This window comes from Hermetia illucens, chromosome 1 (assembly GCF_905115235.1).
Source record: "Hermetia illucens chromosome 1, iHerIll2.2.curated.20191125, whole genome shotgun sequence".
Taxonomy (NCBI): domain Eukaryota; kingdom Metazoa; phylum Arthropoda; class Insecta; order Diptera; family Stratiomyidae; genus Hermetia; species Hermetia illucens.
Genome location: NC_051849.1, coordinates 189,737,914 through 189,763,274, shown reverse-complemented (window position 1 = coordinate 189,763,274; position 25,361 = coordinate 189,737,914). Strand labels below are relative to the sequence as shown.

Genomic DNA, 25,361 nt, shown 5'->3' with positions numbered 1-25,361 from the left:
TTATTTTTTTTGCAATTTTTTTTTCTAATCAGATTTCAAGGCCTACTCCGCCGCGGAGAACACCGGCGGTGGCATCTGTCAGTCGAATTAACAACCCTGCTCTCCCACATGAATATTCTTACACAAAAAAAAATCCACAATCCTTTCACGAATCGTTCTCCATATTCGTGTTGCCTCTCCGATGGCTATTATTCAAATGAATGTAACTCATAAAAACAAGGACTTCTGTATATATTTTTCGGTGGAACGATTTGGGTGGATACGTGTTGTTCATTCTTTTTATTGGCACGACAAATATCCGTTCATCGTTGAATTATTTCAATGATCAATTTGCTTTTTTCTATTCGCCAGTGTTATTTATTGGTCATGCAAATGCCTATATTTCCGGAACCGCTTGTTCCCTTCATCAGGGCTAACAAGTTCCTCCTCCCTGAGGATTTTTGAGGCTTGTTAGCACTGATGAAGGGGACAAGTGGTTCCCGTAATATCGGTATTAGTAAGACCAATAAATAACACTAGCGAATAGAAAAAAGCAAGTTTTAATTATTTCAAATAATTTAATGGCTAGAAATACACTCAGCCGTTTATCATTAATTTCGAATCACCCCGCGTATTATCAAAGTATTAGACTTTTCCCAGAATGTTAGTGTTGTTTATTAAAAGCTATCGTTTATAAATTAAAGTCATAATTTATAAAATAATATGTATATAAGGCGTTTGCACTAAACAAATCACCTTTGCCGTTTTCCAACGCCAAAATTTGTCTGAATCATTCATTCTGAACTAAACGCAAATTCTTAATAATCTCCATTCATGAAGCAAACTAAGTCATTATCGGTCCATTTTTCAACCATAAAATTTAAGTTTCCACTTCGAAACTAGAATAAAACATCCCAGATTGAGTGTATTTTGAAAACGCCCCCAAGTTTTTGTCACAAACCAGCTTTTAATATAGTAGGTGTATGTACCCATAGCATATGCAAAGATCAGCTAATGTGATAGAGGATTGCAAGAATTCCACTTTAAATTGTGGAAGCACATCTAAAATTAGACCATTGAGTACGACAGCAAAAGGAAGAACACCACTTCGAAGTGACTATTCTGACCGTTATGCAACTATAAAACATGATGTTTTCTAATCATGTTTTCCAGAAATGATACATAAAAAATTGATGGTTTCCTTCGCAAGGAAACAATGGTAATAGCATGTAATACGCTCATTAGTATCTTTCGGCAAATATTGTGGCATGGATAATTCTTTCTTGTTTTCTCGCAACGACTTTTCTTGGTCCAAAAACCACTTGTATGCTGTAGAAAACATGAAACACTCTGTCGTATGGATTTATTTTCGTATCAAAAATAGGCACACACGGATTAAAAACATTAAACATGGGGTCAATTCTTTTATTTGTATTAAATTCGAATGTGTAGGTATGAAAGAATCCATTTGTGAGTGAACATGATTGGTGTGGAATATTTGAAGAGCGGACAATAAAAAAATTGATTATAATGAAAGGGTTATTTGGCAAAGGATGGGGTGAATCGCGATTCAATTTGAGAGCTAAACGACAGATTTATGTTTTATGGCGAACACGCACCTTTAATCATATTAATTTTCGTTAAAGGAAAGATTAATTTTTAACTTAATTGCCAATATTCGAGCAGCTGCTTAATCATGCTGTTTTCAATTTCAATAATAATCTCCTCACTGCAGTGATTACCTACCTTATCCCTAAGAAGGACACGGTGCAGGACCCCGCAGACACTAGACCGTTTACTTGCTTACCAACCCCCAACGCCCATTATTAGTGGAAGGGTCAATACGCGTCTGTAGACCAACAACATTCTGTCCAAGGAGCAGAAGGGCTGCCGAGTTGGGTCAAGGGGTTGCAAAGAGCAACTTATTATCGACTTGGTAGTTGTAGTATTATACATGCAACTAGAAGTCAAAAAAACCTCTTGAGTTGCTATATCGATTATGCCAAAACTTTTGATAGCGTCCCGCATACCTGACTAATCGATGTCCTACATTTGTATCACATTGATCCGAAACTAATAAAGTTTTTGGCGACAGTCATGGAAGGGCTGGATACCACCTTATCAGTGCGTACATCTGAGGGTGCTAATACCTCCGTATACGGATGGGCATCTTCCAGGGGAATTCGTTGAGTCCCCTTTGGTTTTGTATGGCACTCAACCACCTTTCATGGCTACTGAATGATGCTAAAGGGCATGGTTTTGCAATAAAGTATGGCCCACGTGCTAAGTGCCAACTGACACACTTGATGTACTTCGATTACATCAAGATGTATGCTGGTAGTGACCATCTTAGAAGTCTGTTGCGAATAGTAGAAATGTTCAGCCGTGATATTCGGATGGGGTTTGAATTAGACAAGCGTCGAATCCAAGCCATCCGCAAAGGTCATCACGTGCCGCATGCCGGACATAGCATTGGTGATCTCCACATCGAAACTATGACCGAGACAGACTTCTACAAGTACCTAGGAATTCTGAAAGGAACCTATGCTCGAGTTGGTGATCTGAAGGATGCTCTGCTGTTCGAATTCCTGCGACGTATAAAGCTGGTGCTGAAATCGCATCTCTTGGGGAAGAATAAAATGGGCGCGTTAAATGTATTCACTATCCCTACACTGGCTTATGCATTCGGAATATTGCCGATGACCGATCTGGAAAACGGTCAGGGGCGGATACGGACAACTATGTCCAAATTCCGGATGCATCATCCAAACTCTGCCGTGGAGCGGATGAACCTGCCTCGTGACATCGGAGGTAGGGGTGTGGTTGACGTGGCGGCAAAACATCATCGCCAAGTCGACTCGCTGCGTGCTTCTTTTTACAGCAAGGAGCAGGAGAGTCCTTTGCATGTGGCTGTCAGTAGGGCAGACTGTGGACTGACTCCACTTAACATGAAGGATCGATCTTTCAGTCCTCTGAGTGGGGTAAAGTCGGACCAAGAGCGGATCGATGAATGGAAGTCGAAGGCAATGCACGGTAAACACGTGAATTGCCCTTGGCAGCCATTTGTCGATTTGCATTTGTCGAACAGATGGCTGTGTGCTGGGGAGCTTTTTTCTGAGACGGAGGGGTTCATGTGTGCCATTCAAGACGGAGTGGCCGCCACCCGCGCTTCATGAAAGAACGGGTGGAGAACGACCAGTGGAGAAAGTGTGTTTCGGCGTTAGCGACGTTGGACCATCTCATTTCTGGCTGGACTGTTATGGCACCGGTGCAATACATCACCAGGCATAATACTGTATGTAAGGTTATCCATCAAAACCTTGCATACAAGCATGGGCTGATCACGGGAACATGTTCGGTTTACCGATATGATCCGCAAGCAGTACTTGATAGTTCTGCTTACAGCATGTATTGGGACCGGCAAGTTCTGATTGATCGCCATACTGCACATAACAAGCCTGACGTACTGTTAGTTGACAAGACGGGTCGCTCCGCGTTTATTATTGATGTTGCTAGCCTCCATAATAACAACATTGGACGGAAGTATGTGGTGAAAAAGGTGAACTGTGAGCCATTGGCTCGGGAAATCAAAGAAATTTGGCGTCTCGAGCGGGTGGTTGTAGTTCTCATAATATTGTCAGCTACAGGTGTTATACCTAAATCCCTCACGGCTTCCCTTGATGTCCTGGGACTTTCGCACAGTCTGGTTCAAACCATGCCGAAGTACACCATTCTGCTTATGTGCTCGATGTTACGGGGAGGTCTCACCGCATTCTCCAATTGACCTACCATCGGCCACTACCAACAGCGCCCCTTTAGTTTTTAAGTAGGTAGGATCATCCGATCCTAAATGCTTGGTACTTAGTGCTAGTACTAGGTAAAATTCGGCATCTGCCGAGATTGTGATAACTCGGAAATATAGTAATAATAATCGTTGGCGCAACAATCCATATTGGATCAGGGCCTTGAAGTGTGTTAAAGCACTTCATTCAAGACCGTAACGGTACACTACAGGATTACAGTACCCTGTAGGCGGCAATGTGGTCAGCATTGCGCTCGCCCGAGATTATTACCCTGATTTGACTCAGGTACTCATTTATAGCTGAGTCAACTGGTATCCGACGTCAAATCACGACACGAACCTCACTGCCACCAGTGAGATTTGAACGGCGACCTTTTGTACGACAACCTCGTGGTCTCATCACTCTGCTATCCGTTAAATTTTAATACGTGGCAATATTAAGGGATTAGTTTAAGATTTGATAAAGCATATAGGGTATGTACATTTACAAGCAAACAGAAACTAAGATATTGGAAACGCCATCAATAGCAGCACTGAGAGTTCAAGAAAAGGCTAAGCTCTCAATGAACCCAGAACCAAAAATCAGAACTAGCCAAGTAATTCATAATAATATTAAATTTTCGTCATAAACTAGACTACCGGACTAAACATACATAGAGACAGAAAACTTTGAGGAATAACTCACCTGATGAATCTAATCGGTTCATTAGCACTGCCGATATCTGTCGTTTATTTCCTAGCTCGAAACCGTTTTGGTATATACTGACATCTGGTCAAAGAAAGAGTACTTATTCTTATCCTAAATCTTTTCTTCAAGTTGTGCACCGCATTACATTTTCATGTCACTTGGTAACTGAAGTGGACATACTTTTTCGGTAGTCTCCTAATATCTTAAAAAAAGTCGGGATACCGGAAGCTGGGCGCTTCGGGTCTAAAGGTTTTGTGTCCATTCGTACATAGCTAAGAATACAAAATATTCCATTATATTTTGCCAAACGCCAAGATATTAAAAATAGGGACTAACCGTTTCGTCCAGGGCAGGGACAACTAATCAGACGCTGCCTCACCTCTGCCCTGGGAGCAGCGTGACCGTAAGTGGCAACAGATGGAAAACACTTTTTTATATATTCGCAAAAATACGCCAAGGGTGCGAATTATATCCAACTGCAACTGACAATAGTTTGAGCTTAAGGTAAGCTAAAGCTAAATTATTGTTTAGAATAGTGAGGGATCCTAAATCCACATCCACTTGAGGTTGGACCGGACCAAATGGAGAGCAACTTACTCTCACGTTTTTTGGTCCACGGATCCCTCATTTGGGGCATGGCAGCCAAGCATTTAAAAATAGGGATAAGATAAGATAAATAAGATAAGATGAACACAAAGCCTTTATACCCGAAGCGCCAGCTCCCAGTATTCCGACTTGTTTTCATATCGTTATCAAATTTTAGAAGCTAGTCATTGAATATCTCTGTAGTCATCCAAGCTTTTTTAGTTCCTTCGTAAGAAGTAGGAAAAGATTTGATACCCTCGAAGCATCGAAAGGTTTTCCCTGTACCTAGAACTAAGAGTTTCAGTTTTTCCGTCCCATCCATGGTGGTGGCAAGCAGCAACGGAATCCTTTCTTTGCTGTGCTTTCCTCGTAACATTTTTCATTTTTAAGAGGATCATCCCATGTGTCGAATCCGCGGAATCGAATTTTTTTTGGCATCAATTGTATCCAGATATAGTGTAGAATATATGGCCAGAGTGATTTTTTGATATTCAGAGTCGTTCGGAAATTACAGTGTTAAACAGATAACCGCGTATTTATCGATCCGAATGACGTTTGAATGACTTCGGTAAAAGGACAAGAATTGAAACATGTGGTACATGTGTTTCCTGAAGAAATCTAAGGTTTATGAACCAAGTATAACATATTAATGGTCAGTTAAGATTTTATGGCTAAAAATCACATTCTAATTTTTAAATGCGTTTTTCTCGAAACTGCATATTGAAAATCTGCTGGCACCATACCAAAATCTATTCAACAAAATTCTTTGAAATTTTCACGACTTATTCACAACATATTTCTACGGTCCGCAAACTAGGATAATTGCGATTCATTCAGTAGTTTTTTTACGAATTAAAAAAGCCTTGAAAAAACACCAAAATTCATAAAAAGAAGTTTAACAAGGCACCAAAAATTAAGCTTTCAATATTTTTTCATAATCCTAGTTTGGGAACAGTGGTTCAGTCCGCACGGTAAAATGACATTTGCTTTTTTCTTTAAAATGATCACAGTGCCCTCTAGCGCGGCAGCAGAAAAACACACTTCTTTTTGGAGAGGTATAAATTGCTCTGTATTTCAATAATGAACTATGTTATCGGGCTGGAAAAAATATTATGTATGCTCAAGATATTAATAAATATATGGTGAAAAATTTATACTTATATCTTTATCCAGTTCTTCACAAAAAAATTCTAAAAAGAAGCGAAAAAACGGCTTTTACATGGGATGACCCCTTTAAATGTTAATGCGCGATCAGAAAGACATTTAAAGAAAAGACCTGTCCCATCTGTATTGAAAGTATTGCTTGGCGCATAATTTTGTATGAGATTCTTTAGTTCAACTTTCCATTCGGAACATACATCCTTTTGAAAGAAATTTCGCATCGAAATTGGTTAGCCATCCTTCGCTTACTTTGAAGTCAGAAATGCCCAGTTGTGAAAAGTATTCAAGAACTTTTGACCTTAATAAAGACCCACCAACAGCTAAAATTTTTACATCTACATTGTCTAAATCAATAGATTAAGGGGTCCTCTGAAAGTGGAAACTCATGGTCTCTGGTCATGCAGTCTTGGGAAGCATACTGGTTTTTGAGAATTGTAGTGTGGATATTGGAAAATTGTAACTTTCGCGACATCTTTTTTTTTGGATCCTCCTTCGGAAATACTGAAACACTCATTTTGATGGGAAATTACTGAAGGACTGGAAGAAAAATGACTTGTCCAAAGGGATCAACAACTCGCGGAACCCAAGGGTGCCAAGAGGAAATATTGCTTCGAAAACTTCTAATTATAGAGAGAGGAGGCCGGTTCATTTCAAATTATAGAGTGGTCTCACACCATCTTCTCCGAGAAAAAACTTCGAATTAACGAGCGACTCCTACACAGAGGTTATTCGAGTTAGAATCATTGAGAAATTCGAATTATCGAGAGTCGATTGCATACAGAGATATCGGAAAAGTCGGCCTAGATAGAGGGGACTATGAAACACCTTACCCCAAACTTAACCGTTTTCGAGATACTTGAGTTTTAATTTTTTTTTTAAAAATAGCCGATTTTCGACTATTGAATTAAATATTTTGAAAAATGTGATTTCTATTGTTATTATTATTTAATTTTTACATGTAGAATAAGATGCTTTATGACCACAATTGTAAGAAAGTTAAACTCAGAGAAAACTTAGCTTCTTATGCTACATGGAATTTAAAAATAATGGCGCTTATTTAATTTAATTTATTCTTTGAACTTAGAAAACTAAATAAAACAATAGATGAGTACAAATTAACATTTATTTAACTTTTACGTTCGAATAAAATACCTCTACATTTCATGTTCAACATGTCCACATCTGTTTTGCCCACATTTTCGCACTCTTTTGCGAAGTCCAGTTTTTACTATACTATATTGTCAAAGTCCTTCTTATTTCATTATGTGGTGTGGGTTATAGTATATACAGCGGGCCTATGCCCATCCCATTACACGCCCCAAAAAAACAAGGAAATCGCAATAAGAAGAGAGTAAAAGGGTCACAACGTAGATTCAGCGTGAATGTGTGGATGGGCATCATTTCTAATCAGTTGATTGGGCTTTCTCCCTGATAATTTGAATGGCGGAGACTACGAAAATTTCCTGAGAAGTAACCTAGGCGACTGGAAGATCTCTCACTCAACCTACTTCGAGTTATGTGGTTTCAGCATGATGGATGCCCTGCGCATTCCAGGAGAAGTACTAGAGAATGGCTGGACACAAATTATCCCAACAAATGGGTTGGACAAGGTGAACCTTTACCCTGGCCAGCCCCATGAGTTTTTATGTGTGAGGGCACATGAAGAGCCCAACCCAATTTCATCAGTTGAAGTTCTGAAAGAAAGAATAATTATTGCCATGAATGAAATAAGAAGGGCTTTGGCAACTGGTGTAGTAAAAAATAGACTTCACAAAAGAGTGCGAAAAGGTGGACATGTTCAATACGAAATTTAGAGGTATTTTATTCGAACATAAAAGTTAAATAAATGTTACTTTGTACTCATCTATTGATTTATTTAGATTAAATAAGCGCCATTATTTTTAAATCCCATGTAGCATAAGAAGCTAAGTTGTTTCTATGAGTTTTAATAAAACCCTAATTGTTATACCTCGTTGAATATTTGATAAAACGTAGATCTTTTGAGCCACATCTGCAAAGCAGTTGCCATATTTTTTTTTAGATTTCTTGTAAAGAAAATTAAATTTTTTAATTTAATTTTCAATCGTTTACAATAACCTATTTAGTTAAATTACGTACAATTGTAATTATGGAGGTCATAAAGCATCTAATTCTACGTGTAAAAATTAAATAATAATAAGAATCACATATTTCAAAATATCTAATTCAATAGCCGAAAAATTCGGTATTTTTATAAAAAAAATTAAAACTCGAGTATCTCGAAAACGGTTAAGTTAGGGGCAGGGTATTTCATAGTGAAATTGGATCGGATCTAGGTCAACTTATCCGGTACCCTTGTATAAATTATTATGTGCTTACCTGTTTAATTTACATTTAATTAAGAGTACTAGATATTAAATACGTAATATGTTAGGTGCACATCAATGAAGGCAAGACAAAGTATATGTTGGCAACGTCAGCACCAAAAACTAACCAACCAACAACATCAAACCGCACTGGTTAAACGGGAAGAATAAAGATAGGAGACTACAACTTTGAGACCGTTGAAAGTTTCTCCTATCTTGGGATGAAATCGGCGCACGGTTGTTAGCAGCCAACAGAGCCTATTTCAACTTACAAAAACTGTACCGCTCAAAACGTCTCACCATAGGGTCAAAACTCTTACTGTACAAGACAATGATCTTACCAGTCGTCATGTATTCCTCGGAAACTTGGGTTCTTAGCAAGAAAAATTGCGAACTCTTGTCCGCGTTCGAGAGAAGAATCCTCCCAAGAATATTTGGCCCCCTACATGAGGATGGACGATTCCGTAGCCTACATAACGATGAAATCTATCAGCGATACCACGGCCGTCAAGTTGTGGATAAAATCCGACTCAATAGGTTACGATGGGCGGGTCACTTAATCCGTACGGATGAGGACGATCCAGCCCGGAAAGTCTATAATGGTAGTATATGGTAGAAAAAGAAGACCAGGCAGACTCTGCTTAAGATGGAGCGATGGCGTAGGTCAAGACGCCAGACAGCTTGTAGGGATATCGAATTGGTGGACTTCGGCGCAAAACCGGGATGTCTGGAGTTCGTTATTAAGGCAGGCCTAGACCGGATACCGGTTGTTGCGCCGTTGATGATGATGATGCTGGATATGTTAGGTGCCTTAACATTTAAACAAGTGAAAATGAATTTTCTGCAATTAAATGTCTACCATCTTATCTTATTTACAGACTGCTTTTGAAATCTGATCCAGCAATGACAGCTATGAGGCTACAAAAAAGGAAAACATCGGAACCTTTTGCGAGAGAAACCATTTCCATGCTTCAATCTAGTGACCATGACTTGCCTGACGTCAGGGCAGAATCTGTCTAATGTGTACAAGCTAAGTTGGATAAAATTGAAATACAAATAAACAAAAAAAGTTGACTTAAAATCACTTCTGGCAACATAATTAAAACTAATTAACACCAAAACTAGTTTTGGTCGACTAGGTTGATCAAATATCCCTATATGTGGTAGTGCTACGCCCCAGAGAAGAGTTTTTGGTGTCCATATAACGAGCGAACAGTTAAGCTAGGTGAGACAGATTCGAAGCAGATTATCTAACGCTGCTTCACCTCTGCCCTGGGAGCAACGTGACCGAAGCGGCTCGCAGGTGTTATACGCTCCCTTTTATAATTCGGAAAACTCAACAAGGGTGCGAATTACATTCAATGCAAATCCGCCCACAGCTCGGACCAAAGCTTGTCGCAGTTAGACAGTTTTTGCTTAGGGATTGAGGAGTCCTAAGTCCGCATCCATTTGATGTCGGACCGGGTCAAATGGAGAGCAACTTGCCTCACTCTTTATGGTTCACGGAGCCTTTCTTGGCTGTAACACCCAAACTTAAAAAATTAAAAGAGTAAAAGAGAGACGAGGCGGCTACGGTGTCGTACAAGGGCAGAGGCAACTCATCAGATGCTGCCTCACCTCTGCCTTGGGAGCAGCGTAACCGAAGCGCCTCGCAAGTGTTGTACGCTCCCTTTTATAATTCGAAACGTACGTAACCGTAACCGTCTTCGTCCCTCTTTTAACTTTTGAAATTTGGGTGTCAAACCCAAAAAAAAAAAGAGTCCGCGGACCATAAAAAGTGGGAATAAGTCGCTCTTCGGACCGGATCAAACGGTCCGACATCAAATATATGAAGACTTAGGGCTCCTCAATCCATAAACAAAAGTTATTTTATGTTCTTTGGCACGTAAGACGTTTCTAATTGGATTTATCATATTTCTTCATAGGGCTCTGCCGACCCTGGGTATCCTTATGCTACCAAATGCTATTGAATATCTAGAAAAAAATTCATGTGGCGCAGGTGTGGATGATAGAAATGGACCACGAGACATAGTTCGGAAATGTATATACATATCGGCAGGTCCTTTCCTCAAATCGTGTTGTGAACAACCAGAAATTTTTCATTTCCATTTTAACGGTGATCATTGGAAAACATGAAGCGAATGACATGATGTATTTTATTGATTGAATCACTGTCGGAAATTAAGAATCAAATGTTGCTTTTCAGAGATTGGAAAAATAAGCAAACTGAAAGGAGTCCATTAAATGATCCAAGAACTGCACATTAAGTCCACCTGGTCATCACATTTCACCTCCTTCGGAAAATTCAGTATTACCAAAAACAACTATGCACATGAGCCAAGGCGACAAAAGAATATTGAAACATCTTAAGTGATCACACTCAAGATGTCTTGCTTCCTAGATAAGTGGCTACTCTCTCTCATTTCGTCTTGACATTGTCATTTTCATCGGCATTTTCCTCCCCATATACACATTTCTGTCTTCCTCTGCATTCTGGGATCGAGTGAGTGGAAAACAGCGGAAAGTCTTTTGAAAGTTCATCAAAATAAGGTGGGCGACAGAAATTCGAGATTATCATTTCGATTGAGTAAGGTGGCGTTGCTGTGACTGTGTCCAACTCTTGAATCGGAAGTGAGAACTCCCTCAAGGAACATTGTTACATTCTAGTCGTGTTTTTTTCGAGTAATTTTACTAAGGAAAATACTGTAAAGTGGTGAAAACGTGAAAACAAATTTACTCTCGTGACATAATTCCAAGGTGGGTTTATGTTTTTGATAATTCCTTTATTAAAGTGTCGATTTGTCACCTAAAACCAGCTATTTTTGGCTTGAGCAATCCTTTGGCTTCCATTACTCACCTGCCGTTGGAGAAATACGCCTAACTCTTGGAGTAGAAACTAGTTAACGTGAATTTCGAGATGTTTTCGACTTCACATTGCGTAATTATTAATTTAATTGAATTGTTGTTTATGGAATAGCTTTTAAGGACATAGCTTTAACCCCTAGAGGCGCTTTAGTTCCGAAATTCCGTTGCGTTATAGGTCATTTCAACCTTTACATGATAAAGAACATCAAAAAATTTATATATTTAAAATACAAGGAAAAAATGTCCGACTACTAACACTATCGCGTGCGACCAAGAATATTTAAATTTGGTACGCAAGGCGAGTGGATCTAGATGAATGGATTAAGTCACAGTAGGTGGCAATCGTGTTGGTACGGTTTGATACTGGTTGGAACGAAGTGAGCATTTGATTAGAGTTGATCTGGGCTTCAGATGATTTGCGCTAAAAAGGATATGAAATATGAAAAGGTACTCAATCAATAGAGAAATTTTCCGATCGTGATCAAGGGTTTCAGATGAACTAACGACTATCTTGTCGTCATTGATAATGAGTCGACCTTTGTGAAGTTGGTGGCTTCTTTATCAAAGTATCTTTTTCTAAAATTGTAGAGAATCTATACGAAGACATCGTTTGAACACTGTACAACTTTCTAAATGTTCCTAATTTTCTCAGATTCTCATAAGCAACATTCACTGTGAGTGAAAATCTCCCGTGATGCGCATGCGACACGGAATAGTGTCGCATTATTGTGACGCGATATTGTCCCACTTTTCCTTAGGTACCCGATTTTCTCTTGAAAATAAGTTTTCTCTCGTGTGCTCTCACATTTCGTGTTTTTTAACAATAATATCATACATCTAACGACAAATCTTTGAAAATTTGAATTTTTCCATGTTTTTGTGTGAATTTTTCATTTGTGAGATTTATTTTCTAGTCACACACATTTTCATGACTTTCTTTTGATATCTTTTGATAGGATTCTTTCGGAACCGGAATAGTATCTCATTTTACGAGTTAATCAGATGGAAAAGCCATCAAGACCCGTTAGGAATCGTCGACATAGTAGGTTGGTTGATTGAAAAACAGAAAAAAATATTGTGTTGTTTGATTGAAGTTTGAATTTCTGCTTTTCTTGAAACATGAAAAAATAATTTTGAAAAGTGTGATCCATTATCGAATTTGCATGACTTTGAAAAAATTTCGTATTCGCTTGAAAAAAGCATTCCCAAGTGAAAAAATAAATTTTTGAAAGTACTGTCTCAAATCTTCTAACATCATCCCGATGTGAACATGATTGTTCAAATCACAAAAATGTTTCTTGACGTCATAAACTTTATGGTGTGTTCCTAAATATTTTTATGAGAAGTATAAAATGTGTTGTTTTTCTGTTCTTTAATAGACGTACAATCGTCAAGTAATAAAACTAAAGATTGCTAGTGCCTTTTTCATTCAATTTTTGACGTTTATCGATAGAGATTCAAAATTTGTGAACGCTTACTGATAAACGACTATTTATTCCTTATTTGAAAAGTTTTCCAAGTAACAACCCACAACACCAAAGCTCACATCGCAATTTCTACTTTTATATCCCCCCTTGGACTTGTTCATGTTACCTTTTTTTCTCGGTGAAAAAAGTTTTAGTTCTGTTCTGTTTCGATGACCACAATACTTGTATTTACCCAGAAAATATTTTAGGCAATGTTAACATAACTTATCCGTTTAATATATATCTCAGAATGTTTTGACAAGGCACGCCCAGAAAGTAAGTTTACTCAATTTGTGTAGGCTTATTTAAAAAAATGGCATTGCTATCATCATCATCATCAACGGCGCAACAACTGGTATCCGGTCTAAGCTTGCCTTAATAAGGAACTCCAGATATCCCGGTTTTGCGCCGAGGTCCACCAATTCGATATCCCTAAAAGCTGTCTGGCGTCCTGAGCTACGCCATCGCTCCATCTTAGGCAGGGTCTGCCTCGTCTTCTTTTTCTACCATAGATATTGCCCTTATAGACTTTCCGGGTGGGATCATCCTCACCATACGGATTAAGTGACCCGCCCACCGTAACCTATTGAGCCGGATTTTATCCACAACCGGACGGTCATGGTATCGCTCATAGATTTCGTCATTGTAGGCTACGGAATCGTCCATCCTCATGTAGGGGGCCAAAAATTCATCGGAGGATTCTTCTCTTGAACGTGGCCAAGAGTTCGCAATTTTTCTTGCTAAGAACCCAAATTCCCGAGGAAAACATGACAACTGGCAAGATCATAGTCTCGTACAGTAAGAGCTTTGACCCTATGGTGAGACGTTTCGAGCGAAACAGTCTTTGTAAGCTGAAATAGGCTCTGTTGGCTGACAACAACCGTGCGCGGATTTCATCATCGTAGTTGTTATCGGTTGTGATTTTCGACCTTAGATAGGAGAAATTGTCAACGGTCTCAAAGTTGTATTCTCCTATCCTTATTCTTCTTCGTGTTTGACCAGTGCGGTTTGATGTTGTTGGTTGGTTGTTTTTCGATGCTGTCTTCCAACCATATACTTTATCTTGCCTTCATTGATGTGCAGCCCAAGATCTCGCCCCAATTGCCGCCTGCTCGATCTGGATGAAGGCAGTTTGTACGTCTCGGGTCGTTCTTCCCATGATGTCGATATCGTCAGCATAGGCTAGTAATTGGGTGGACTTGAAGAGGATCGTACCTCTTGCATTTACCTCAGCATCACGGATCACTTTCTCGAGGGCCAGGTTAAAAAGGACGCATGATAGGGCATGATAGGCCCTTGTCGTAGACCGTTGTTGATGTCGAATGGTCTTGAGAGTGATCCTGCTACTTTTATCTGGCCTCGCAAATTAGTCAGGGTCAGCCTAGTCAGTCTTATCAATTTCGTTGGGATACCGAATTCTCTCATGGCCGTGTACAGTTTTACCCTGGCTATGCTATCATAGGCGGCTTTAAAGTCGATGAATAGATGGTGCAACTGTTGTCCATATTCCAACAGCTTTTCCATCGCTTGCCGCACAGAGAAAATCTGATCTGTTGCTGATTTCCCTGGAGTGAAGCCTCTTTGGTATGGGCCAATGATATTCTGGGCATATGGGGCTATCCGGCCTAGCAAGATAGTGAAGAATATCTTATAGATGGTACTCAGCAACGTGATACCTCTATAATTGCTGCACTGTGGGATATCTCCCTTTTATGTATGGGACAGATAATGCCTCATTGTCAATCGTCAGGCGTTGATTCACTGTCCCATACCTTGAGCATAAGTTGATGAACCATTTGGTGTAACTGGTCGCCTTCATATTTAATTAATTCGGCTGTAATTCCATCGGCTCCTGGCGACTTATGATTTTTAGGCCGATGAATGTTTCTCCTATACTCATAAGGATCAATTTTTTAAAGCCTACCTCCAAAAAGTCTCTCGCCAGTTGCTTTAGCTACTTCTCCAACTCCGCCTTCACTTCTTAGTCCGTTGAAAACATTTTTTGGTTCATATGCATCTTCAGGGAAATGAGTGGAATGCCAATCTGAAGGCACCAGGTCAAGAAAGTGCGGGGGTGTTTCAAAACGTCCCATCCAAACGAGTCCAGGAATTGCTTTGTGGCGTTGACCGTACGAAGTCGGCATTGTCGTGCAGCAAGCATATTCCCTTTGTCAGCATGCCCCTTCTTCAATTGTGAATCATCCTTTTCAATTTATTTAGGGTCTCGCTATATCTTGCCGCGTTGCTGACCCCCTTCCCCTCTGAACCAGACATTCATCAAAATTATGCTTTATGGTTCTCAAAATACAGATGATGTCATTTCGGCTGAAATTGTGGTTTTGAATTTTTTAACGGAGGGTCTTTTGGTTTCTGGAGTTTAACGGGCAACTCAAGTTTAATCTCCAATGACAACGTAGAGAAAATCATAGCTTTCGAGTCTGCAGCGCTCCAAAAACACTTTGGAGGTCTACACTTGATTCAATTTTTGTTGTTCTGTCAGCTGTTTTGGGACCCATCAGATAATTTAGGATATGCGAGAATTCCTGTGATTGCTTCGTGCAGTAAAGATTTGGAAACATTGCAGAATGGTTTGAATTAGGAGGTAGTTTGTTAGCCGAAGTCTTAAAATTGAAAGATTACTGCAGGAAGGCTTGTACAGTTCACATCTACTGGGAACAGAGTGTTCACTATATTCTGCAACAACTCTGGACAAGTAATCGGTGGGGAACGCTCGTCTTTTAGTGATGACATCACCGACCTGTATCCGCCACCCCATGGGTTATAGTCAGCTTCAGTACACATCCGCTTGAAATGTTCGGATTTGCTCTTTGTGATAGCTACTTGCAATTTTTTCCTTACATTTTTATATCACACGTGTAGCTACTCGAACTCAGGTAAGTACTTTTTCCGACATTCCCCAATTTCTGAATTCCGCCAGAAATTAGGATTTCGTCTTCGGAAAGTGCTACGCCGAGGCATAGCGACATCGCATGCCCGCTGCAATTTTTCCATAACCTGTAAAACTTGTCTGCCTGTCTGTCCGTCCCACACATTTTTTTTTGAGACTATAGCAGCGATTGACACCAAATTTGGCGGAAAGGTAGGAACGCTCACGCATACAGTGAGTTACATCCTGTTACGCCGAATTTAGGGGGAGGTCCCCATACATGCAAAAGAGGGGTGTACATTTTTTTCACTAAATATAGTTATGTGGGGTATCAAATGAAAGGTTTCGGTTAGTACTTTCCGAAGCTGGTCTTAGTTTTGACATTTGTTGGAAACACGGGAAGTTCGGGGGGTCGAAAGTAATCATTTATTCAACGGGGCTATTCTCAGAAACTATCCAACCGAAAATTTTGAAAAAAATCAATAGGCTGTCACTATATGATGGCTAGGCACCGAAATACTTTCCATGCAGATATCCCTTCAAATAAAGCTAAAAATAGCACATTAGTATAATTTTCAGTAATTGGCTGCAGAACCCCCCTAAAGTTCATCCTAGCACGAAATTTTGCAGCAATAATTTAGAGCTTGGCCCTGCCAAGTTTAGTGGAATTCGCACTATTACTAACAAAGTTATAATAGGTCAAAGTAGTCACTTCTTTGGAAATTCAAGATTTGGATTTTAAAATCACCCGAAAATGGATATTCTCACATAATATATACGTATATTACGTGTTACGTACTATTGGGACAAACTCACACTCAAATATCTTTATAAAAGAAATAAACAAAACCTACCTGAAGCGTCCAGGTTTCGATTTCCCGACTTGTTTAGTCTTACGGTGAAACCCCAGCCAACTTATAACAGGGAGCGTATACATTATACATTATGATGACGAAGTCATTATACATTATGATGACGAAGAGTTAATGCAATCGTAATATAGTGGATATATACTTCAATAATAAGGCCAATGATTACCTAAGAGGCAGTAGTCTGGGCAAGCAGAACCACAATGAGCACAGCCTTCAGTGAGTTACGTAATCTTCAAAGACCGATTTGTGTTTGTGTTACTGGGTCGATGAGAATATGCTTAACGGTATTCCTAAAGATCCTGTTTAATCTTCACATGCATGTGCTGGTAAGGAGGGTAATCTTCAGAATGTCTTGAGGTACCAGCTAGGCGGAGAGTTACCTAAATCGGAAAAGGATTGACATCCTTTCTAGGGGATATCCCAAATTACTATAATAATAGCCGGGGATAACATGACAATTGAGTTTCATTTCGATAAGAAATTTAAAACGGAACATGACGGACTGGCAAGGTGTTACAATTACCTATGGCTGATTACCTGGTACACTGATGGTCAAAGGGACAGGGTTCAATTGTCTAAAGAAAACGTGATTTGAACCAATGAGTAAACACACTAGCAGATTTTAGGCGGAAATATACATTATATACACCTCCAAAGGAACTATAATGGGATAATATTGCCATCCTGACTGACAGCAAGGCAGCTATCAAGGTACTTAAGAGGTCCTGGTGGTTTTTTGAAACTTAAAAAAACAGTTTTGTAAAAATGCCTCTGAAGTTGACCCTTCCGAAAAATAGGACCTAGGCAATATTAATTATATTCTATTTATTTAAAAAATGAAGACCAAAAATATTATTAATCAGTATGAGTTATGTCTGGGACTAAAAAACAGAAAAAAAATGAAAAATTGACAAAATAGCGCGTTTTTGAAAAAGAATCTCTAAAAATCGAGGATTTTGTTACCAATTATTTAATTAAAAAAATACGAAATTTTTGGAATAAAAAAAATGGTTCTAGTTTTGGACATAGCAGTTCATGTTGTGAATAGCATATTCAAATGTCAAGTGGTTCGGTTGAATAGTTTTTTTTATTCCATAACATTATGACGAAAAATGAAGTTTGGAGATAAATGGGTTTAAAGTTTTAGGTATAGATATTTTCAAAGATCTTAAAAACATGTTAAATACTTACAGTTAATCAGCGATTCCAGCACCATATAAAATTCCTTCTGAATGCTTACAGAATACAATAATTGAAAGTAGGGTTAACATTTACTTCTAATTGGTCACTCCCGGCTTATAAAATTTGTCGTATTTTCAGCTGCTGATTCTCTTTGAAAAATCTTTTAGGCGCTTTAAAAGATGGTCGCCTAGAAGTACCACTGCCTTGTATTTTATCCATATTTTATGATACTTTGCTTTAAACTGTTTAAGGTTGTTTAGTGAACATGAAAAATTGTACTGATCAACTCAGGTAAACAACATATGATGTTAGTATTACTTATGGGGACTATACAGGTGCGCATATTTCGGAGAAGGACCGGAACAGTTGTTTCGCTACGAACAATGCATTCACTGACGAAACGAGCGAACTGCCTACCTTCGAAAGATTAATACAACAAAAAAATGATTTTTAAAAATTTTAGACCATCGGGACCACGTAAGTCCAAAAAAGTGCACTATAGACTGCTATGGGAATGACTTAATAAATTAAATATGGCACAATAAGGTCCTGAATATTTGGGTTCCAGATCATATTGGGACAGAAGACAATCAGATAGCAAATGAATGGCCAACAAGGGAATGGCAGACCAGAATCTTCCAGTAGAATTGGGAAGAGGTTCATTCTTATGGCAATAAGGTAGGAAAGTGTATTATTTAGGGAACTCTACTGGATGAATGTACCAGGAATGGAACTGTCCAGGATACTCATGGGGGAAATATGAGCCAAAACACACGGAGGATTGTGTAAACCCCACTGAGAAGGGTGATGAAACAATATAGATTCTAGAACAATGCCCAGCACATGTGCGAAGAAGGTTAATGTACCGATAGTGTACTTAATACCACATGCTGGACTGAAACACTTAGAAGTTGGTAACATCCTAAAATTGCGGTTGGTTATAGAATTGATCAGCATACTACTGTTAATGCAATAGCCTGTAATGAATTGCATCTATATGATACCTGGATTTGCCTCAGCGCTAAATGGAGTGTCTCACCTCAGGGCCTATTTATATTTCGATGTCCCTTTTTCAGTTTCTGAGTTTTTAGTGAAACCTCGAGGAAAGAGAAGTAGGCCCCTCACAAACTTTGTGAGCACTAAAATATGATGAAGGCACCACTAACTTTAAAATGAAGCAGCAATGAATTGAAATCTTAACGTGTAATCAATTTTATTGCCAATAATTACAAATAAAAGCAAAAGAAGTACGCACAGCTCTCAATCCTGGGAGAACCAACAAGTCTGTGAACTAGAAAAGTACAGGGAGCAACCGCACCAGGCGCGGAGGTTTTACCGACAAGTCAGCAGGATGAAGCCTTATACACCTCGATGCTCATCCTGCCGAGATGATTTCCGACAGAATTGACATATTGGAGCGATGGGTTCAGTACTTTGATGAGCTACTGAACAACCAGAACATCGGTGAGTTGGAGGTCCCGCCAACCGAAGACGACGCACAAATACTGCCACCACCAAGTTTAGGAGAAACAGTTCGTGTAATTCTGCATCGGCTAAAAAATCATAAGTCGTCAGGAGCCGATGGAATTACAGCCGAATTGGTTAAATATGGAGGCGACCAGTTACACAAAGTGGTTCATCAACTTGTGCTCAAAGTATGGGACAGCCAATCAATGCCTGACGATTGGCAGCGAGGCATTATCTGTCTCATACATAAAAAGGGAGTTATCACACAGTGGTGGTGGTGTATTATAGAGGTACACGTTGCTGGGTACCATCTATAAGATATTCTACGTTATCTTGCTACGCAGGATAGCCCCATACGCCCAGAACATCATTGGCAAAGAGGCTTCACTCCAGGCAAATCAGCAACAGATCAGATTTTCTCTCTGCGGCAAGCGATGGAAAAACTGCTGGAATATGGGCAACAGTTGCACCATCTGTTCATCGACTTTAAAGCCGCCTATGATAGCATAGCCGGCCGGTACAGGGTAAAATTGTACACGGCCATGAGGGACTTCGGTATCCCGATGAAACTAATAAGACTGACTAAGCTGACTCTGACCAATGTGCGAGGCCAGATAAAAGCAGCAGGATCACTCTCAAGACCATTCGACATCAAAAACGGTCTACGACAAGGGGATGCTCTATCTTGCGTCCTGTTTAACTTGGCCCTCGAGAAAGTGATCCAGAATGCTGAGGTAAATGCAAGAGGTACGATCCTCTTCAAGTCCATCCAACTACTGGCCTATGCTGACGATATCGATATCATGGGAAGAACGACCCGAGACGTACAACCTACCTTCATCCAGATCGAGCAGGCGGCTTGTGGTGCGAGATCTTGGGCTGCACATCAATGAAGGCACGACAAAATATATGGTGGCAACGTCAGCACCGAAGACGAATCAACCAACAACATCAAACCGCACTGGTCAAACACGAAGAAGAATAAGGATAGGAGAATACAACTTTGAGACCGTTGACAATTTCTCCTACCTAGGGTCGAAAATTACAACCGATAACAGCTACGATGATGAAATCACACACAATGACGAAATCTATGAGTGATACCATGACCTTCCGTTTTTGGATAAAATCCGGCTCAATAGGTTACGGTGGGCGGGTCACTTAATCTGTATGTATGAGGATGATCCCACCCGGAAAGTCTATAAGGGCAATATCTATGGTAGAAAAAGAAGACGAGGCAGACACTGCCTAAGATGGAGCGATGGCGTAGGCCAGGACGCCAGACAGCTTTTAGGGATATCGAATTGGTGGACCTCGGCGCAAAACCAAAAAAAATCAGGCATGGCAGTTCGAAAACAAAAGGATTAACAACCGACGAACTTACCCACCCTACGCAGCGCTCCAGACACGGCCTACCAGGGGAACAACTTTTATGTAATTCTCACTGTTTTGATGAACCAAGAATAATGCTAGAAGCTTAAGCGTATTAATGGTTGAGGTGGAGGGTTGCATAAGGTTACGCAGAATGACGCAAGAAAACAGGAACTGAAATTGCCTACGCGCAGATACAGTAAAAACTGAGGCACGGGCCTATCGACACTACTTTTTTACGACAGTCCACCGGTGGGACGACAACGTAGAGTACAGATACAGAAGACATGAGTTGCAACTTATTATTAACTCGGTGTTCGCATATTATTAGCGGATCTCAACTTTCCATACAGATTCCTATCTACCGAAAATCCTTCATTTCAGCATGATTGACTAACTTTCCGGTGGGTGTTCCTAATTTCTGTTTAATTTTGACTCCCTTGGCCTTCCTTTAAGCTGGAGTCCTGGGACAGTGGATTTTGTCGCATAGGATAGTCAACTAGCGAATTATTGTAATAGTGGAGGTGTATAAAAAATTATGTCATAGTCCATTGAACTCTTCATGTCTTCCAGACAAAGCGATTGAAATCCGTTACAGATGGCCAAAAGAAATAATTATCGACGATAAACTAGACCCTTGCTGGACTGTACTCTTGATCGTGATATGACGGATATAATCCAAACTAAGCTCTTGGATCTGCGAACGAATAATATGCCACCAATGGCAGGATACAGAAAAGTGCGGAAAACCACCAGCCACCATATATGGTTTTTCTCCATCACATTCAAACAAGCTGTTGTTGAATTTTCAATCAAGATCACAATATTACCGTTAGGAAACTTTTCCTGGACTGAATTTTATTACTCATAGCAAACCTTCTTTCCCTCTGTAACTACGGAGAATTGTACAATTGAGGTGCTCGTCATTCTAGACCGCAGTCTCGCAAATGATATCTGCTTTCTGCTAATAATTTCAAAAAGGTTTGTTATAGTACAGTAGTATAATCCCGCGTGAGAAAGAAAAGTTCCATTATCTTAACTGACTTAACCAAAAAAATATCCAACCGGTTTTGCTAGAATATTCATTCGAGTTTAAGAAAATGAGTTTTCTGGGGAGCCCTCGATATTGTTGTCAAGAAGCGTGTGAATATTCCAAAAACCAACCTTCGCCCGTTTTGGAATTTGCAAGTTGCTAACACAGAAGTTTTAATCTGTTTCAGTTGCCTTTTTGGACAAGTATATTTTAAACAAACTCTTATTCCCCGCCTCCTAGAAGAGTCTTTATCCCAATAAAAGTGTTTTTAGCGAACTGAAGTTATAATGACCACCGTTAACAGCACCTAGTTTCCTACAAACTCTCTCTCCGAAAATATTTGAATGTGGTGTATTAATCAAAAGAAAACTATTACATTTGAGACAATAACAGAAACTATGGAAATCACGGAAAATTGGGGTGGTAAAAGGAATGTCACATAAACTTTGTGGTTTTAAAAGGGACGATAGAGAAAAACGCTCCCCGAAATAAGGTGGTTCCAAACCCGAGTTTGATCGTTTCCCAAAATTTAACGCTTCCTGACGCCAAATCCAGCTATAGTCGAGCTATTCCTCTTACACAGCAAATATGTACGCCGTAGGTAGATAAGATGAAAATTATGCCCCCTCCCCTATGGAAATTGCACAACCTACCTCATTCTGTAAGTCGAGTCACTCTGGGCCCTGAAGAGCCACTCCCGGCTTTCTCAACTGAAGAGCCTGCATCATCATCATCAACGGCGCAACAACCGGCCTGCCTTAGTAAGGAACTCCAGACATCCCGGTTTTGTGCCGAGCTCCACCAATTCGATATCCTTAAAAGCTGTCTGGCATCCTAACCTACGCCATCGCTCCACCTTAGGCAGGGCCTGCCTCGTCTTCTTTTCTTCTTTTTCTGCCATAGATATTGCCCTTATAGACTTTCCGGGCTGGATCACCCTCATCCATACGGATTAAGTGACCCGCCCACCGTAACCTATTGAGCCGGATTTTATCCACAACCATAGAAGAGCCTGCATACGGGCAGAAAATAACAAAACCAGAGTCATCAATATTTTATTAAAGGAAGACTACAAAGGTCCCTCCAATCGAATTGCTAAACCTTTGGATTCTATGGTGTTTTTGTTTCTTATATTACTGCGTTAAAGGTTTTTCAAAGTGCTGAGGAAATGAGTTTTATTTCTCTCTACATAAAAAAAATAAGACAACATCCATTCAAATTAATTAATTCCAATTCACAGACGAGCATGGCCTCCAGGCGATATACATCGACCAGTGAAAAGATTATTCACACCCGAAATCAAGCGTATGCTGAAAGAGTGGCTAGTCAGACGAAGGGATAATCCATATCCTACACGCGAAGAAAAGAAACTATTGGCCCAAGAAACTGGGTTGACTTACACACAGATTTGTAATTGGTTTGCAAATTGGCGACGAAAATTGAAGAACTCAAAGCGGGAACCGAGCAAGAAATCTTGGGGACATTTAATAAAAAATTACAACACCAATGCCAAAGGAAATGTTGAGCAATTCAGCATCTGCTCAAACGATAGTATTTGGGGAGATGACGAACATAGTTCACAATTGTCCGACTCTGGATCTTATTCCTGCAGCAATCTGGAACCACCCGAAAGGCAAAATGAATATTCAACCGCTTATAGTAATAGCAACATGGAGTTTTGTAATCACAGAGTTTCGGAACAAAATGGCCAATACCTGAATGAATTCTATGCGGATAGCGGAGGTAGTTGTTCAGGACCAGGACCTCATTATTATGCATGGACTTCCCAGCCACAATGCTTCCAAATAAGCTCAACTACTGATGAAAAATTCTCAGTAATGGATGAAGAATCCCTGAAATATCAGCAAAACCCTTCCAGCAATCCTAAATATAAGCAGCAAATAATGGAGAAATACTTACGCGATACCAATCAAGGAACGTCAATATCACCCAGCCCCGAACTTTCGAAGTGGTTAGAAAGCGCTGCAAATTTCACGCCCAACAAGCATAACTACATAGATTGGAATTCCAATAGGTAAGTCCTAAAGTTAACATCCTTATCATTTTCATAGGTACTAATGGAGATAATATTACAGACCGAAACCCGAGAAACACCGCTCAAAATCATCACAAGACTACACACATTCAATTGCTACAATTCACCAAAAGGAAGAGTTAGATGCTGCTGAAGCGTTGGCGACCTTGGCATGCAACTATAGGCAGAGGCTATTGAACTCTACCGCCTAACACTTCTGAAAGACCATAACGATATCCTTCGCACGACTGGAAAACAAGGTGCTGACTGTCAGGGAATATATACTTGCAACGCTAGCGGTTACATTTATTTATGTTTATTTTTATTTTTGTTACTCAGTTTTATAGGACCTTTGAAAAAGGCATTCCACGCGAAGGATAAATTTCAACTTCTAATAAAAAGAAATTATTTATGTATTTATGTATTTTCTGTTTTTCTTTGCATCCTTTTTCAAAGAATTATATGAGCCCGAAGAGTGGCTTTCACATACGGGCGCTGCCGCGATTTTTTTTTCAGACATGACTTTGTATCGAAAGGAGCTTACCAAAATCTGATACTCTGGGATTTTATAGCAAGCATGTGTGTGTTTATGTCCACCAAATTCCATCTCAATAAGTGTAGCCGTTTCCGTGAAAAGTTTTTAGTAGGGATCTACGCGCGAGGGGTAGTTCACACGAGGGAAGCTTTTCTTAAAGAAGAGGGAACGGGTGAATTTACGTTGCACATTTTCAAGGGGAAGACAATCACAGTTACGGGATAGTGATCAGATCACGGAGCAATACTCAAGGGTATTCCTCACGAGGGAATTGAAGAGAGCTAAGGAGGGTTGGATGGAATCAAAATCGGAGAACAAGCGAAGTATAAAGCCTGACAATTTTGCTGCTCGATTGATGACCTCGAGGCAATGGGTGTCAAAGCGGAGCTTATTGTCGAAAGTGACTCCGAGGTCTTGAATGGAATTTAAGCAGAATAAGGAATGTCCGTTAAGAGAGTAGGGAAAAGAAGTGGGTGAGGATGCTACTCCCTAGCAAATAGAGTGACACTTTCTGACGTTTAGCGCTAAACCATTAGTCGAGCACCAACGAACCAGAGTGTCCAGGTTAGATTGAAGGGAAACACAGTCCATAGGCGACGATATAGCGGAAAACAGCTTAAGGTCGTCTGCATAGAGCAAACAGGGACAAGTAAGGAGGAGAGGAAGGTCATTAATAAAAAATAAAAATACCAAAGGACCCAGAATAGATCCCTGTGGGACGCCAGAAGGAGGGAGAAGGAGCGGGAGTACAGCCGTCAAAAGAGACGCGGCAGGATCAGTTGGAAAGATAAGAGGCAAGCCATAAAACAAGTGGTATGGGAACGTTTAGAGACGAGAGTTTGGATAGAAGAATCTTGTGATTTACAGTGTCGAAAGCTTTAGCAAAGTCAGTGTAAATGGTTTGCACTAATGAAACCATTTTACGAACACCTCCAACGCGAATCAACTAATCGAGTACTAAGTATTATATTTTGAAGGTAGAAAATCCAGTAAAAGCAAAAACAATATTTTTACCCAGATATTCACGATCGAAAGACTGTTTGGCATGAGAATGGAAGGACACCTAAAGGAAATAAGTCTGATAAGAG

General features: G+C 39.9%; 1 protein-coding gene across 3 annotated transcripts; it reads left to right on the top strand.

Moving 5' to 3' along the window:
* The first annotated feature begins 11,089 nt into the window (after window positions 1-11,089).
* On the top strand, window positions 11,090-24,108 carry LOC119661144 (iroquois-class homeodomain protein IRX-5). 3 transcript variants are annotated; one of them, XM_038070351.1, is made up of 4 exons: window positions 11,092-11,317; window positions 12,382-12,471; window positions 22,944-23,738; window positions 23,800-24,108. In XM_038070351.1, exons 2-4 carry the CDS (start codon window positions 12,428-12,430, stop codon window positions 23,948-23,950), a joined length of 990 nt encoding a protein of 329 aa, XP_037926279.1. In that variant the 5' UTR covers window positions 11,092-11,317; window positions 12,382-12,427; the 3' UTR covers window positions 23,951-24,108. The 3 variants fall into 3 exon arrangements, with proteins under 3 accessions (XP_037926281.1, XP_037926279.1, XP_037926280.1); XM_038070352.1 differs by lacking the exon at window positions 11,092-11,317 and adding an exon at window positions 11,440-11,498; XM_038070353.1 differs by lacking the exon at window positions 12,382-12,471 and having other exon boundaries at window positions 11,090-11,317.
* Window positions 24,109-25,361: the final 1,253 nt, after the last annotated feature.